The 17,055-nt window shown below is 40.8% G+C and overlaps 2 protein-coding genes across 5 annotated transcripts; one reads left to right on the top strand and one right to left on the bottom strand.

Annotated features, from left to right (window-relative positions):
• The first annotated feature begins 16 nt into the window (after nucleotides 1-16).
• On the top strand, nucleotides 17-10,172 carry LOC112147211 (importin-13). The gene is made up of 21 exons (XM_024273434.2): nucleotides 17-286; nucleotides 1,338-1,463; nucleotides 1,550-2,190; nucleotides 2,258-2,398; nucleotides 2,467-2,608; nucleotides 2,718-2,884; nucleotides 3,826-3,946; nucleotides 4,784-4,931; nucleotides 5,325-5,506; nucleotides 5,578-5,604; nucleotides 5,698-5,832; nucleotides 5,937-6,068; nucleotides 6,161-6,241; nucleotides 6,319-6,456; nucleotides 6,527-6,623; nucleotides 6,694-6,746; nucleotides 6,824-6,890; nucleotides 8,182-8,240; nucleotides 9,095-9,184; nucleotides 9,276-9,457; nucleotides 9,542-10,172. The coding sequence occupies exons 1-21, from the start codon at nucleotides 224-226 to the stop codon at nucleotides 9,633-9,635; spliced, it is 2,886 nt and encodes a 961-aa protein (XP_024129202.1). The 5' UTR covers nucleotides 17-223; the 3' UTR covers nucleotides 9,636-10,172.
• On the bottom strand, nucleotides 9,809-15,530 carry fzr1b (fizzy/cell division cycle 20 related 1b). 4 transcript variants are annotated; one of them, XM_024273443.2, is made up of 14 exons: nucleotides 15,175-15,528; nucleotides 14,787-15,026; nucleotides 14,602-14,703; nucleotides 14,341-14,404; nucleotides 14,141-14,268; nucleotides 13,271-13,353; nucleotides 13,019-13,202; nucleotides 12,872-12,937; nucleotides 12,684-12,786; nucleotides 12,434-12,615; nucleotides 12,128-12,361; nucleotides 11,532-11,636; nucleotides 11,355-11,447; nucleotides 9,809-10,315 (listed from the first exon to the last, which is right to left on the bottom strand). In XM_024273443.2, the coding sequence occupies exons 2-14, from the start codon at nucleotides 14,862-14,864 to the stop codon at nucleotides 10,274-10,276; spliced, it is 1,464 nt and encodes a 487-aa protein (XP_024129211.1). In that variant the 5' UTR covers nucleotides 14,865-15,026; nucleotides 15,175-15,528; the 3' UTR covers nucleotides 9,809-10,273. The 4 variants fall into 4 exon arrangements, with proteins under 4 accessions (XP_024129211.1, XP_024129209.1, XP_024129212.1 ...); XM_024273441.2 differs by having other exon boundaries at nucleotides 14,787-14,941; XM_024273444.2 differs by lacking the exon at nucleotides 11,532-11,636 and having other exon boundaries at nucleotides 14,787-14,941; nucleotides 15,175-15,530.
• Nucleotides 15,531-17,055: the final 1,525 nt, after the last annotated feature.

The following is a 17,055-nucleotide window of genomic DNA, read 5'->3' as shown; positions in this document are numbered from 1 at the left end:
TATTTTTATCCCACCCAATGTTTGATTGGACTCCAGCAGGGTTTTCTGTGAGCCCTCACAGAGGTCACTATGTCAGCGCGCATACTGCTCTGCAGTGCGCATGTGCATGCCCACTTGAAGGACCCTGTGAGCGCTCAGACAGACCTGACTCACTCCAGGACCTATTTCCACCGATCAGACCTTAGAGGAGGCAGCAACAGGAAGTCACCATCACCCTACCCCAATGGAGCCTCCATCCACTCCAGGACAAATGGAGATGGACCAGACAGTGGAGAATGTGGAGTCTGTGAGTTACTTTAAAGCCATCATCTACAGATTAAATGCGCTTTACGATATAAAAAAAGATGCTTTCATTTCAAATTATTGAACAAAAGGAGTTTAAAACAGGAAAAAGTGAACATATTTTGATTTACAGAAGATAAAGTGGACATTTTGAAACATGATCTCAGCTTTAAGCACATGCTGTCCTAATAATAACTAAGCATGTACTCCAGATTAGTTGCAAGGACAACAAACTTCTTTATCTATCTCGAGCTTCTCCCTATAGGCCAACTTACAGGTTTTACAAACATCCTTCTTGTGTGAAGCATTAAAGTCCCAGACTCCGATGAAAAGTTCGGTCACTAGGTGGCGATCGTGTTGTAGCAGTACTCTTTTTCTCAAGAAGAATAAGCAAAGAATGAGCCAAAAACAGTGCTCTAGACCACAAATGGTTACTTTAAATATATATTTTTCTTTGAAAGACATTGGAAATGTCATGACAATGTTAAGATGCTCATTAAGTTTGCAATGTGTGTCGACCGAGCTTTAGCTTCAGCTGTCCTATGGGAAATTTCATTAAACGTTAGCATCAAGCTAGCAGACTTTATGTTTATCTACATTTTTCTAGATCAATTGTTGATCTATTACACTTAAATCCATTCAAATTAATTTAATCAACCCAGCCATATTTTTTGGTCCACTGAAAAGTAGCTCTTTTTTATGAAGGAGGACATATTTAAAGAAAATTAAGATTAAAATTGCATTTCTTGAGTATTTTCTTTTTAAAGTCAGGAGCAGATGAAAAAAAAACATTGGGAAAAGCCTGTAGCAGTAAATAAAAAGATGATGGGAAATGAGAGTAGACTTACTCTGCGCCAAGTGAATTTCTCATGACACTCTGCAGAAACTAGTCCTAGAAATTGACACTATTTAAAAATAAAAGTATAATGAGAGCATTATCATAATTAAAAGACCACTTGGAACAATTTTACAATAAATGATTACAGTGAGACTTCAAGATAAAATGAAGGGAGAGAAAACTTTAAATGGAACAGAAAGGATTGTTCTGCCTCCAGGCTCTGTACCAGCTTTACTTCGATCCAGACATGAAACGAAAGGATGAAGCCCAGAAATGGCTGACCCAGGCTCAGGCCTCTGCACAGGGGTGGCAGTGGTGCTGGGCCCTCCTCAGCTCTGACAAGGTCTGAGACTATCCGAGATTCTTTTTATTGATAATCAGGGGTTCTTTTATTCTCCAAGGGTTTTCTATTGTGTTTCTTTGTTACAGATCCCAGAGGTTCAATTTTTTGGTGCCAGCACCCTTCACATCAAAATCTGCCGCCACTGGAGCGACCTCCCCGCAGAGCAGCACGAAACCCTCAGGACGCAGCTCCTCTCACAGATCTTGCACTTCTCCGCTGGGCCCAGAATGGTTCTGACCCGGCTCTGTGTGGCTCTGGCTTCTATGGCTCTGAACCTGATACCTCATGTGTGGTCTCAGCCAGTAGTGGATATGGTGCGAGCGTTCCAACCACAAAAACTGGACTCTGAGGGTGGTGGTAGTGCAGAGGGCTCTCAGGACCCTCAGACTCATTGTCTTGCTCTGCTGGAGCTCCTCACCGTCATTCCAGAAGAGTTCCAGAGCAGCCGCCTGGCTCCGGCCCGCCGCTCTCAGCTGAGGGAGGCGTTGGCGAGCGAGTGGGCTGCCCTGTGTCCCATGCTGCGACAGCTGCTGCAAAGTCAGGACTCATCCAGCCTGGTGAAGGAGAAAGTCCTGCACTGCCTGTCCAGCTGGAGCGGGCTGGATGTGCCTTTAGGAGAGAGCCAGGAGCTGGTCCAGGACTGTTTCTCTGCACTGTCAAACCCACAGCTGTTCGACTCGGCTGTGGAGACGATAGTCACCGTCATCTCTCAGCCTGACTGTCACAGGTGAGGAGCATGCTGGGTAACAGGTGGGATTATCATCAGAGCTGGGCCTCAGAGTGCTTGTGTGCAGGTACGTCGATGCTCTGGTGAGCCTCATGCCTCTGGTGCTCGGGCTTCACGACCAGCTGAAGACAGCAGCTCAGGATGGAGACATGGAGACGTCCCACGGGATCTGTCGCATCGCCGTTGCTTTGGGGGAAACGCACTCCAGGTATCCTCAAATAAACATGCAGAGCTCTGTCTTCAGTTTCTGTTTTTTACACTATTTATGCTCCACAGGGTTTTGTTGGAACAGTTGGACCACTGGCAAGAATATTTGGCGTTGGTCAACATGATTCTGTTCTGTACGGGCATCCCTGGACACTACCCTGTCAGTGAAACCACCAGCTCCCTCACACTTACCTTCTGGTACTCTCTACAGGTACAGACACTACAACACATTGAGGAAAGAAAATCAGCATTTTGGGATTTTGTGTCACTTCTTCAATTTTTGTTTAATATAGTTACTGTCCCTATTTTGAAATTTCCAGGACGATATTTTGTCCTTTGAGGAGGAAAAACAGGCAGTTTACCTGCAGGTTTACAGGCCAGTCTATTTCCAGCTGGTAGATGTGCTGCTTCAAAAATCCCACTATCCTTCTGAGGAAGAGTACGCTTCCTGGTCTTCTGATGACAAAGAGCAGTTTCGCATTTACAGGTAATCAGGAAGTTTTAACTATACTAAACCAGATCTTTTAATCTGAGAAGAAACGTCAGGACCCGCTGTTTTTCCACAGTTGGGGCTTTGTGTTTTGTCTTTAGAGTCTCCCATGACATTTTTTTTGTTTAAGAAAAAAAACACGTTCCCAGTTGTGTTTTAATTATGATTATGAAGGTTTTTTTTTTTTAATTCCACAACCTAAATGATTTAAAAAGCAATTTTCCATGGTGTTCTGAAGCCTCTGTTTCTAAAACCTCCTCTGAGGAGCTGGGCCGAGCAGCTCCGCCCTGATCCCAACCCCGTCTAATTATGATAGCTCTGTGTCTCGCTAGCGCAAATCTTCACCGCTGCTACATAAAAATGTCAAGCAGTCATGGTAATGTCCAGCCGTATGGTTTTGAGCCGGATGTCAGCTCAGACGAGGAAGTGAAGAGCTTCATGGACCGAACTTTCATTGATTTACAATCCTTTCCAACTGCTGTCAAATGAGCCGTCGTTCACATTTCCGTGGTCACATCAAGAAGCTCCCTGGAGTCTCGTGGAGATTTTCCAGCGTTCTCAGTCCTGCTACCGTAAGTATTGGATGAAACTCACACAAAAAATCCAGTGATGCTGATTTGACCACAGAAATGTGAACGGCGGCTCATTTGACTGCAGTCAATGTGAAGATACCATCTTCTCTTCTCCAGAACCTGAGCTAGAAATGCTAGGTGGGCCAGATGAGGGTTTAGTGCAGCTCATTAATTCAAACAGAGATTTTCTGCAACAGTTTGATTGACAGCGATTTAAAAGGAGAAATACTCAGAAATGCAAACATGAAATGATTTCTTATTACATTTGTTCTCTTTCATAAGAAAAATTCCACACATACATGTTAAAAACTTAAAAAACATGATTTTCATCAGAGGGGGACTTAAACTGTTTTGTCTCTTTTACAGGGTGGATATATCTGACACTCTGATGTATGTTTATGAAATATTGGGGTCAGAGCTGCTCAGTAACCTCTACGACGGGCTCGGCAGACAACTGATGGATCCTCAACAGTCGGGAGTTTGGCAGGTACAGTGATGGAACTACCATTCACCAAAGGGTGTTTAAAAAACATAAAAAGTCTTTGAGATGAATGGTTTTGTCATTTTATGCATCAAGATAGTGTGGTTTTGTGCAGATCTCAAAATGGCTGAAGAATACATGTAAAGTCTAAATGAAAATTAGGATCAGGTTAAGTTTAGGTTTGCTGTGAGCCTACAGTTGACAGTTCTTAAAGTCGTTTTTAGTCCAAATCTATATGTTCTATATGACAGTTAAATAATAATTGGCATGAAAATTATTGTAGATTATTTTTTTTAAAGGGGGCCCTCAAGGTGTTGGGGGTCCAAGGCGATTGCCTACTTCTTTCTAATAGTAAGTCCACCCCTGGAACTATCCAACCATACAGTTTGGAGACAGATGGCAGCTCAGACGAGGAAAAAAAAGACGTTCATGGATCTATTTGTCTGTAAGCAGATGCATCAGAATGGAGAAGAGTAGGGAGTTTATGCTCCCTAGTGTATTTTCTGTGAAAAATATGATTTTTTTTCAAATGTCACCTTTTTCCCTCTGCTCCTAATTCACCACAATTGAAATAAAGAAATGCTCAGAAATGCAGTTTTTAGATTTTCTTTAACATTTATGTTTTCCATCATCGGACAATGTTACAAAAAATGTTAAAAAGACAATAAAAAAATATACTTTATATACAGTTTCTACTTCTCAGACCTATTCATCCTTTTCCATCAACAGAATAGAAGTTTTGTTGCTCATTTTTCCTCATATCTTGTCACCTGCTTTGCCTTGTTTAGTAGCTTGTGTTCAACTTTCACTTGTCCTGATGGCAGACATTCTTCTTACTTTCAGGACACAGAAGCTCTGCTGTTTGGCTTCCAGTCCATCGCTGAGACCATAGATGTGAACTACTCTGACGTCATCCCTGGTCTCATTGGGCTCATCCCCAGAATCAATATCAGCAACCTCATGCTGGCAGACACAGTCATGTACACCATAGGTACCTTCTCCAGTGCATGTGTAGGGTTACATCTGACTGAGTTACATTTCTAAAATGTTTGGCAGCTTTTCCATTCATTTTATAACCAGTTCCAATGATCTATTTTCTCTTTAAATAGTCACATTTGTTGCATAGGTCTCAGTTATGCCCCAATATAGCTCTTTAGCTCTTTAGTTTTCAGACTGGACACATTTGGTTCACTCAAAGCAGGGGTTCCCAAATTCAGGCCTTGAAGATCCGTGTCCTACGGGGCCTGGAGTTGGGGACCCCTGATTTAAATCAAACCTGTTAGATAGAAAATGATAGATAGAAAATGACCCATTTTAAGAAAATTTGCAGGTATTTAGGAGCAAAGTAAAGAGTAACTTGACTCTGCGCTCTGTGATGGAGCAGGATCCTTGGCAGAGTGGCTGGCCGATCACCCAGTGATGCTGAGCAGCGTGTTGCCGATGGTGCTGCAGGGCCTGGAGAAGGAGGAGCTGTCAGTGTCCAGCGTTTCCACGCTGAAGAGGATCTGCAGAGAGTGCAGGCACGACCTCGGGCCCTGCGCCCAAGACATCCTCACCGTCTCACAGGTCAGACTCGGAATCTTTTTAATCCATGGGGATTTAAGATGGATTTAATCTTTTTGGAATCTTCTCCACAGGCCGTGCTGCTGAAAAACCTTCACAAGGTGAGTAAACAGCTTTGATGATGTACCGTATTTCATATTTTTAGATTATGTTACTGTCAACTTGAGTGCACATGTTTGTGTGTGTGGGTGCAGAGCAGCCAGTGCATGTGGCTGATGCAGGCCTTGGGTTTCCTGCTGTCCGCTCTTCCACTAGAGGAGATTCTAAGCAGGCTTCTCTCCCTCATCACACCTCACATCCAACAGCTGGATGCACTGGCACACCAGGAGGTAAATTGAATATAAAGGGACAAGATTAAATAAGTGCTGTAGTATTTGGAATTTATTTTTGAACAAAAGACTAGAAAACATTTAAAATAATGTGTTCTTTGCAGCTGAATGCCTCCAGCAAACAGAGCATCATGCACATCCTGGGGATGCTGTCCAGTTTGTTTTCCACTCTGGACATTAGCACACAGTCAGAGGTTTCAGAGGGAGCAGCCAGCCCCAGACTCTCCCCCAACCCAGTGAGTTTACAAGAAAAAGTTTAACCAAAACCTTTACATTTTGTTGCTAAAAAAAACAAATAAATTGAATGATCTTTATTTATAACGTACAGGTTGTGGTTGTCCTGCAGCAAGTGTTCCCTCTGATCCAGACCATCCTCGGTAAATGGCTTTGTGACTCAGACGTGGTAGAGGTATCTGTTCATTTAATTATGTACATGCACATGTAGAATCAAAGCTTTTCCATAAATGTCCCTTCTCCTCCTGACAGGCGGTTTGTGGAGTTTTTGATAAGTCCGTCCGCACGCTGCTGTTTGACTTTGGGCCGATGGTGCCTCAGCTGTGTGACATGTTGGGTCAGATGTACGGGGCTTTTCCTCAGGCCTCCGCCTTGGACCTGACACGTCAGGTAACTCATTTAAATCACAGGAACGAAGCCGTTATCTCCACCCAACATGCTTTTGGGATCTGTGTTTCAGATGGTTCACATTTTTGCTGGTGATGAGCATCACCTCTCCAACATCAAGGGCCTCACCAACACCCTGACCTCTGCCACACTGGCTTTGTTTCAACAAGGTAACACAAAGCTGCGAACACAAGAATTCATTCCAGAGCAGTTTTGATTAACCAAGTCGTGCTTTTGCAGGTCTGAGGGATCATCCGGATATTGTAGAATCGTTTATGCACCTTCACGCTCAGGTCAGTTTGATTCACCTCCTTTGTGGACATCAAAATCCAACCGCAACTTAAAACTCTTCTGTCTTTCTGACTGTTAGATACTTAAAAGAAAACCTAGCTTGTACCTTTCGGACCAGCTCGATGTTGAGGCTTTGTTTCACTGTGGTAAGTATTTTTACAAATATTTAAGATAGTTTCCATCCAATTTGGTAATTCCAATTATCCAAACTGCACAATAATAATTCAAATTCAAAATTCAACTTTATATGTAGAGCACTTTTCATTCATAATAGCCCCCAAAACACATACATATACTACAAAAACAAACTAAAAACCAAATTAAAACCTGTTAAAATGTAAAAAGCTAAGCAAAAACTAAGAGTTTTGAGTTCTTTTCTTAAAAACCTCCACAATTAATTAAGCTTTCACATCCTCAGGCAGATGCTTCCACATAATTGGGTAAAACTTTATAATGTAAAAATGTATCATCTTTGTACTTGTATATTTGTATTTTTCAATTCTTATATTTGTATTTTTAGATTCTTATGCTTATTTTGTATTTTTGTACTTTTAAATTCTTATTTTATTTTCATTTTGTGTTTGTGTTTGAAACAAAGAACAATAATAATAAAAAACAACATTTTTTTAAATCAAAAAATCATTTATGCTGAATTAGGCTGTACACGTAAAAAATTAGAATAACTTTAAAAATTGTTTTACTTTTTTGTCAGCATGTTCTAAAAATGAAATTAGTATTTTTAGTCAGAATTTCAAGCCTTAATTTCCAGTCATTTTGAGGATTATAGCTCTCAAGTTATAAAAATCCAACATTTTGTGCTTTCTAAAATATAAATATTTAAAAAAATAAATACAATTTGGAAACTGTTTTGATAAGATTTCCGGATCATTTAAATGGACACCATCATCAAAATGACTAGAATATTTGTTTTTTTTCATTACAATTTTCCCGGTATTTTAGATGTGGCTTTAGCTAGTTTGGAGCAGCTATGTTTTTAACGTTAGCCTGAATCGGTTTTAGTGTGTCAACATGTGTAATTTAGACCTTTAAAGCAGTGCCAGTGCGTGGTTCAAACATAGTATCTGATAAAAAAAAAAAAAAAAAATTATTGGCTACAGGTTTTGCACAAATTTCACCAACCTTAATGTTCAGTCTGTCTAAACCTACCAAACATAGGTTTATTAACTATGTAAAACATAGTAAAGGATAAGGGGTAAACCTTCAGAAAAGATTATGAACTTGGCAATCTGACCTTGAATCAACAGTTCAGTGGTCGTCCCGTTTTTGTCCCAGAGCAAAGCAAAATTTACGTCTTTATTTTATGCGTAATTTTCAGAAAAATTAAAGTCCAACTGACTTTAGAATAAGAGTTTTTCTGTCTTTTGTCTTAAAGCCGACTGAATTTGCATAAAAGGGTTTCTTTCTTACTTTTCTCAGGGATTCAGGCCATCAAGTTCCCTGAGACGGCCACAGTCAAAGCTGCCTGCTTGTTTTTTGTAAGTTTGGAGATTTGCAAGATTTTCAAATCTATGCAGAATTTTTGGCAGTGACTTAGCTACCTTCTCTGGAGCCCTGGACATCACATTAAAACAAACATAAATTGTTTCCTAGCATTTTGTGCACACAAAATAGTACAGCTCATTTTGTGTGCACAAGTTAGCATTTTGAGCATACAAGTTAGCATTCTGTGTGCAAAAGTAGCATTGTGCGCACAGGCTAGCATTCTGTCCACACAAGTTAGCGTTTTGATCACACAAGTTAGCATTCTGTGAGGAAAGTTAGCATTTTGTGCTCACAAGTAAGCATGTGCTCACAAATTAGCATTTTGTGCACATGTGTTAGCATTTTGTGTGCTAAAGTAAGCATTATGTGTGCACAAGCATTCTGTTGACACAAATTAGCTTTTTGTTCACACAAGTTAGCATTCTGTGTGAAAAAGTTAGCATTACGTGCAAACAAGTTAGCATTTTTATGTACACACAAGTTACCATTCAGTACACAAAAGTAAACATTATGGGCAAAAATCAGCATTTGAACATAAGTTAGTAGCTATTTTGTGTGCAAAAGTTTGCCTTTTGAGTGCAATCCACTTTCTAATTACTTCTTTACTACCTACTCCTAATATGTGTGCACGAAATGCTAACTTGTACGCACAAAATGGTAATTTGAGGGAACAGTTTATTATTTTTAATGTCACATCCAGGGCTCTGTAACCTTCCATGCATTTCTGCAAATAATTATCCCCATTATAAAACCAGAAACATAAATATCAGAGGGGGTTGCGTATCAATGTGGTATTCATGACCTGAAGAACTGATTTACTTTGTGTTGTTTTCTGTAATATTTGCAGACAGAGTTTATGAATCGCTGCAAAGACGTACCCTCTCTTGGTGAGGACCTGCAGAAGGACGGAAAGCTTCTGACAGAGACCGTCATCCATGTGAATCCGACTTGAACAAAAGATGGATCATTCCGATCATTGGTGATGTCATTCTTCATCGTGTGCGTTTGTGCTCTCCCTCCCGTTGCAGGCTATTGCAGCCGGCTCTCCTCGTGGTGCGACCGAACCCTTCTCCGACGTGCTGCTGAACCTGAACAGACACTGTCCGGCTCTGCTGCCCCTGTGGCTTAATGAGTCCCTGCAGGCGGAGGGATTTCCATCCACTCATGTGTCTGCCGAGCAGAAACAAAACTTCATCCAGCAGCTCCTGAGGTAATCATTCTGTCATTTTTTCTTTCAACTTTTCAGATATTTTGCTTTTGTATCCACTCGTTTATATATTTATCTTTGTGCCAGGGAGCAAACCAACAAGCGGCGCTTGAAGGAGACTGTGATGGAGTTCTCTCTGCTCTGCAGAGGCCTGCAGGGCTCTGGATACTCCAAATACTGAACCACATTTTAGTTAAAACAAGCTTTTCTTCCTTCAAATTGATGGTTCAAATAAACTTATCCCCAATTCTTAATTTACTTTCATGGAAAACGTGTATTTAGACTTGTTGAGTTTGTAATAAAACATAACAGCTGATGAGATTTCAGAAAGAATTTATGTCCAACACCAATAAGTCTGTTTTGTTGCAGATGATTCAGCAACTTGTTTATTTTTCTCTTCCTTTCATTCCGCTCCAGTTCATATTCACACATTATCAAAATATAGAAACAGCCCCTTCCTGAACCTGGCTTCATCTTCTCTCTGTTATAAAGGAGCGCCTCTTTAAAAATGTTCCTTCAATACATTATTACATACTTTAGACCTCTTGTGAACTTCAGCTAATACAGAATAAAACAACAATATCACTTATGCACAACAGAAAAAAGGAGAACTCGAGCAGCTTTGAAGGAGACTTTTTGTTTCTTTGACGTTTTTCTTCCCGTCAGCAGAAACTGAGGGAAGTTTGAGTTTGTCTTCGGTTAAAAAAAAAAAAAAAAAGATGACTGGATGTAGTGTTTTTCTCTGTGGAAGGTTCCTCAGTGCCGTGTGTTGGTGCATGCATTCAGAGCGAGACCGGCGCTCCTCGTTCCGGACGTCCACTACCGGATTCTGGTGAAGAGATTCAGAACAGACTTTGATTCCTGCAGAGAGAAGAGGAGGAAAATGTTTTAAAAATAATCTACAGAGAACTTTTAGATTTTAAGGACTTTCTTACTTTTATTTTCTCTAAAAAAAATCAATTCATTTGGAGTAATTTTTTTGATACTTGTTAATTAATTTGGCGGTTTGATGACTTTGATTTGTATTTTTGCAGAATACATAATAATTAAATAATTTGCTTAAAAATTATGTTAATTAAAATTTTCATATTAAATGTTTTGTTACTTTTAGGAAAATACAAAAACACATTTAGAGACTAAGAATTTTACATGTATCAAACCATAAATTATTTTTAACTAATTTAATATTAAACAGCTTAAATTGTATATTCCTTCAAGATAAACAAAAATAAAGTCATTTTAGTTTGTCAAATAGTAAGAACATTTCATATGTCACAGATAAAAAACAAACATTGACTTTATGGATTATGCATTTTTCCTTTGTGGCTGAAGTCATGCATCTATGACAACAAAAAAATACAAATACATATATATTGAAATATAATATGCATTGATATTTATTGTAACTCCTTTTGATTAAGCTCTTGAATTAACTACAATTTAAATAAAAAATAAAAGTCATGTTTACTTTCATTAAAATGTTAATTTAAAAAAATATAAGCATAAAAGTACATAATAGAATTATATAATTTTCAACAATAGTAATAAATAGCTGGTCACAATTCAAGTTATTTATATGATGACTGACATTAAAAAACAAGTAATTTAAAATAGATATATCTATTAATTATTTTAACAATATTTTGTCAAATGTAACTATGTTTTCTAGACATTTTATTTTTTTTTACATTATTCTATGAAGAGTTTAGTCACCTTTTTTTTACTTCCTTTGCCTGAAATCACTTCTAACCGATTTCCTTTAATTTACAAGCTTTAAAAATCAAAGTAGGACAACATAATCTACAAGAACAGATGGACATTGGCTGCAGGCGTGATAGAAATGCTAGTGTTTTGGAGCTGCATTGACAGTGTGGATGCTTCCCTCATGTGCTGCATTTACCTTAGTGCAGCGCGTTTTGCTGAAGACGTTCCAGAAACGCAGAGTCTCGTCTCCGGCTCCAGTAACGATGGCTTCTCCGTCTGGAGACACAGCCTGGAGGGGAACAATGTTTAGAAATACAAACTGCTGCTCTTTATACTCTTTTTATCATTGCAAAGTGGACAAATATCCACATACCAGGTAGAGGACTCTGTAAGAGTGTCCGGTCAGCTTAGCCACCTGTGTGAGTGACGGATACTTCCACACCAGAATCTGGTTCTGAGAGTAGCCGTGAGTGCTCACCTGGACACAAGTAGTTTGAAATAATAAAAAAAATATATATATATATATATATATATATATATAATGAAGCAAAAGCTTTAAATGTCATGTCCAGCGGCAATTAGTGTGCAAAGGTAAGTAGGAGATTCATGCAGCTGTACTTTAGTGGAAGTGTATTTATAGAGATAGTAGTTGAGTTTTACTTTATTGGCCGCCTGTTTTATAGCACAATGGATTTACAACCTTCCCTAAAAGATCAGAGTGAACTTTTCCTTTCAGGAAGTTCAGAAAAAAGACCATTTTAAGGGATGAGGATGAGGACCCTAGTGTTCAAAAACTGCAGCACAATTTGTAATCATATGTGGGGGAAACAATAGATAAAGATTTAAAAGTCAGATCTTTTAAATGAAAAAAAAACTTTTTTTTTCTAAATTCAAATTCATTCAACTTTTATTATTTAAAATACGGTTTTATAAACAGGGTGTGAACATATGAATCAGATATGCTCTCACCAGTTCGTTGGCGTGTTTGGACCAGGCCAGGTTGCACACCTGAGACCCCGTGTCTGTGCTCTGCAACGCCTGACCCGTCAGCGTGTTCCAGAAGCGCAGGCAGCGGTCGGCCGTGCCCCCGCCTGACGCCAGCAGCCCGTGCTGGTGAGGAGACCAGGCGATGGCTTTGACGGCAGCCAGGTGGTCGCTGTACTGCTGCACGGGCAGAAGGCTGGAGCTGTTCCACACTAGTAACTGCGGACGGAAGACGCTCGAATCAGCGTTTCTGCTGCCGCCGGCTCGCCACTGTGGAGGACGCTGCCTCACCTTGTTGTCGTTGCCTCCGGAGGCCAGGTGCTGGTGGTCAGGTGACCACTTGAGGCCGCACACTTCCTGCCTGTGACCCTGCAGCCTCCTCTCTGCAGAGGGGGGCGTCCGGACGTCCCGCTGCAGGATGACTCGGTCCCGACTACCAGACGACAGCTGTTCTCCGTTCCACGCCAGAGCACCTGAAGACATGAGTGAAGATATGAGCTGCAGTTCTAATGAAACTAGAATCAGATAGAATCTGACTGACCGACTCGCGCAGAATGACCCTCCAAACTGGTCAGCTTCCTTCCTCCCGCTGCATCCCAGATCTGAACGTAACCCTTATGAGTTCCCACCGACACCAGACTTCCCTGCAAGAAGCAGAACAGGCAGTTCTTTCTGCTTTTACTCACTAATCTGTCATTTTACGAGCTCAAACTCTCCGTCCTTACTTACCCTCTCGTTCCAGCAAACAGACGTAACAGAGTCTCCGTCCACTGAGAGGTCGCACAGCCTCGTCACCTGGGGGCGCAGATGCAAGTTCATGAACAATTTGGGAGTGGCTCCTCTGCTGTGAGCTTTAGCCGGCCTCCTCCGCCCGACCTGACTGGTGCAGGCGCTCCACAGGTAGACGCAGGCTCCCAGCCCCACGCTCAGCAGGTTCCCCGCCGACCAGTCCACCAGGTTGAGGTAGAAGTCGTCCTGCAGCTCCGGGGCGTCCAGCACTTTGAAGGGGATCTTGGAGATCTTCCGTGCAGGTTTGCGGGGGGAACGGAGCAGCTTGTGACTGGCGGGAGAAGGACTTCAGCAACGCGAGCGCAGAATATTGAGCTGAGTGAGGAGGAGGTGTCCTACCTTTTGTTGCTAAGAGGAGAAAGGGAGTACGGGGAGACTTCGTTATCGCTATCAAAAGGCACTCTCTTAGTGTGGACAGTGTACTGAGGAGAACACAGGAAGATACAAGTGAGATTCTTGTTTTTCTAAAATAAGAATGTTTAGCATGAAAAGACTCACTCCGATAATAAAGCCGTTCTAACATGTTTCGCGGCATTTTTTTGGTAATAGAGGACATAAATAGAGAAAATTAATCCAATTTCTGAGCATTTCTTTCTAAAAACGATTATAAATCGTGAACTGAAAAAACTAAAAGATTAGAGTGTATTTTCTTTTAGGAAGTGCAGCAAAAAGCTTGTTTTTAAGGGAAACTGGGTGATGCCCCTAGTGTTCAAAAAAGTAACTCAGCGCAATTTATAATCACTGAAAAATGACTGTCCAAATTCCCACCCTAATCCCTACTAAAAACTATATAGTACAGGACTATCTAGTGGATTTTATGAGTAATTCAGACACCATGATTACTACTTATTTTTTAAATGGTGGATGACATCACCGATTTCACAAAGTGAAAATCTAATCAATATGAACATTTTTTTATGTCTATTTGTGACTCCACTGTGTTCCGATGATGAAAATGTGGATAATTTGTTAAAAAAAATTACATTTAAACACTTCAGCCCAATGCATTGTGGTTTATACTCACTAATATACAGTTGTGACCATCAATGTACGTAATTTGAGAATTTACTGTCGACAGTCACCTGTGACCTCCTGGTGACCCAAGTGAGGCTATAAAGTTATTAAAAGATCAGAGGGAACACTTTTACAACATATCAAGAGATGATCGGAGTGGGACTTTAAGGAGACGGGAAAGGTTTCTTTCTGCACCCTAAAAAGGCCGCGGGAGTCTTGAGTGAGGACGGCGTGCCGCCTGTCATCTCCGTGGGGGTCTGGCACCGAGTCGATTCCCGCCCCCAGCAACTCGTTCCTCAGCAGGGCAGCATACGCCACAGCATCTGGAAAAAAAACAACAACAAAACAATCAGCTCAGGCCTAAAGAGCTAGAGGCAGGATAGAGGATTTCAGACCTTTGCCCGAATCTGAACCGGCATCCTTCGCTTTGTAGTTCTGAGATGGAGAGCGGCAGTTTTCCTGCAGAAAACAGAATATTTCTTCAAATTGTTGTGAATCAGGAGCAAAAATGCAGTAAGCTAGCAGGAGAGCGTGTGAACAAATGCATGATGGGAAGTAGGGGTGGGCTTTTAAAAATACTTCAAAGGTGATCCTGATTTAAAGAAAAGAGTTGGTAGCATCTTAAACCAGGATCACGTGACTGGATGAGATCTCACGTTGGCATAGTGGAAGTTGATGCTCCAGTTGCTTCCAGCTCGAGTGGGGATGAAGCGATCGCCTGACTTCACGCTGACAGGACTGCAGGCAGCACTGAGGCTCTGGGGGAGAACACAACAAGTCACATCATTGCAGGAATAATAAATACATATTAAAGCTCCAGTGAAGCTTCTCTGCTCCTCACCTTGGTCAGGCAGGCCTTGCTCGGGAGGTTCTGGTGGTTGATCTGCCTCAGGAGCCTCCTCTCATACTCTTGGTCCATGTCTCCACGCCCTCCCCGCCCCCCTTTTTACACCTGCGGCTCCTCCCGGTGAGTAAATCCACGCAGGGCCCCCATATCTGCACAAAAGGATCTGTCAGTTTACAACCAAGCGGCCCGAGCAGCTGGACGTCTCCGTGTTTGGGGCCGTAATGCGTTAGCTTACTATCCGCACAAAAAACCAAACACATACGAAGATAGAAACACCCCGAGATTATTCAGAATATACATGCCAGCTGCGCTGTTGTCATGACATCACGACGGTGACCACAACAACAGTGTACAGTACCAGAAAGGGGATTCGCTAGCTTACCTGTCACGGTGGCTCAGGTCACCACATCAACTGTCATCCTCACCGGAAAACAAAAAGCCTCGCGGCGGAGAACAAATAAACCCCCGTCGCTTCCTCCCCCCCAAAAACCGGCAATCGGACACTTCAACGCCAACGAGCCTCTGTCTGGGTTGTTTATGTTCACGACAAAGATGGCGACCGAATCAGCTGGAGCAGAAATTCTTTGGTCTTTGGTCGACTCTCGCTGCCCCTGACATTCAGAGCGGCGCCACAGTGACCCCTGACGGTGATTTGGGTTTATTGCAACCCCCCTTTTTTTTAAGGATACAATTCCACATTTGGCCACAAAGTGTCGCTGCTGCACCATAAACTACCAAACTCCAAGAAAGTGAAAGTGGTTTAAACAATTACATTTGACCTAAAGAACAAATTCCCACGCACACAGGACTATAGATGATTATAAATAATAAAATGTAAAAAAATAAACAAGGTACATTCATGATCTAAAAGACAAGTGTTATATTTAAAATAACTAGATTAATAATTTAGGACAGGGACCATATTATTATATTATTATAATTATTATTAGCAATATCGGATATTACACAAAATGAGCACACATGCTAAGAAAGGCTCAATTTTAACATGCAATTCTTCTTCCTTTTTTCGCAGTTTAATAAAAATCTTAGGGCACTCAAGAATTTCACAGGCTCAATCATCTGGACCAGCTTTAACTCAAACATTTTTTTTTTTATTTTTCCTTATGACTTTTAAGTCTGTTAAAACTCTTAAAAGGAAACAGAAATCAAATCAAAGTATGAGGAAACCAGCCACTGCAACTTCCCCTCCACCATTACTAACCAGAACTTCAGCTTTTTTTTGTACACCATCTGCTTCTCTTCAAAAGCTGGAATGTAGAAAAAGTTGCTTAATAGCTTGTGAGCTAGAGTAACTTCAAAGTAAATAAAGATCTTACATATTTGCCCTCTATGGCACCAAATTTTCCACTCACTCACTCACTGGTGGCAGTGAAGGACACAATTTGCAAATAATAAAGATCCAAAGGTTGACTCAGTTTCTATTTGAGACCAAACATTTACAGGAGTAAAAGGTGAGGTCCAGCAGCTGAGATGCTGCATAAAACTACTGTAAAAAGATGAAAAGGTGATTTGTGTCATGTTTCTGTGAGCTGCACGTAGGCCCATATGTCACACTGCCTGTTGACATTCTGAAAAAAACAGTCTGCCCACATTTACTTATCAGTGTAGCTGCAGAGCATTTCTACACAGATCACTTCTGATTTGTTTCTGTCTTTTTGTTCACAGATGGTTGTATTTGTTAACTTATAGGATGCTAAAAACAAAATTCTCTAGACCATTTGATTATTTTTATTTTGATTTAGGAAGCAAAAATACATCAAACATCCACAGATGAAGAGAAGTTGCTTCAATTCTTTAGATGAGAAACATTTTAATCTAAATTAATTACAATCACATTTATTTAATGAAAATTCTTCAATTTCATTGTCAAATCCAGCATAGATGTTGATCTTTTTAATCTCTAGTTGAAGTAGTTACTAGAATAATCCTGCGTCTTGTGGTGCAAGCACCAAATTTGGCATCAATCTAGCTTAGATTCAGTTCTCTTTAGAAAAAGCACGTCAGCTACGAGAATCCAAGATTTTAAAATAGTTTTCTGTAGGTACTCCTAAAGGTAAAAGACTGCTTTTTGTGCACAGCACCTCATGTTGTTGAGACTGGGGCAAATAGAAATCTCATATTTTTGCAATGATTGAGACGCCATCTTTAAGAATGGACGCCATTTTTTGATTTTTCTGGTGGCTGGCATATTTTTCTGAAAGAAGTGATCCAACAAAATGCACAATTTGTCTGAAACATTAAC

Source organism: Oryzias melastigma, linkage group LG17 (assembly GCF_002922805.2).
Source record: "Oryzias melastigma strain HK-1 linkage group LG17, ASM292280v2, whole genome shotgun sequence".
Lineage (NCBI taxonomy): Eukaryota > Metazoa > Chordata > Actinopteri > Beloniformes > Adrianichthyidae > Oryzias > Oryzias melastigma.
This window is presented reverse-complemented; position numbering and strand designations above follow the sequence as displayed.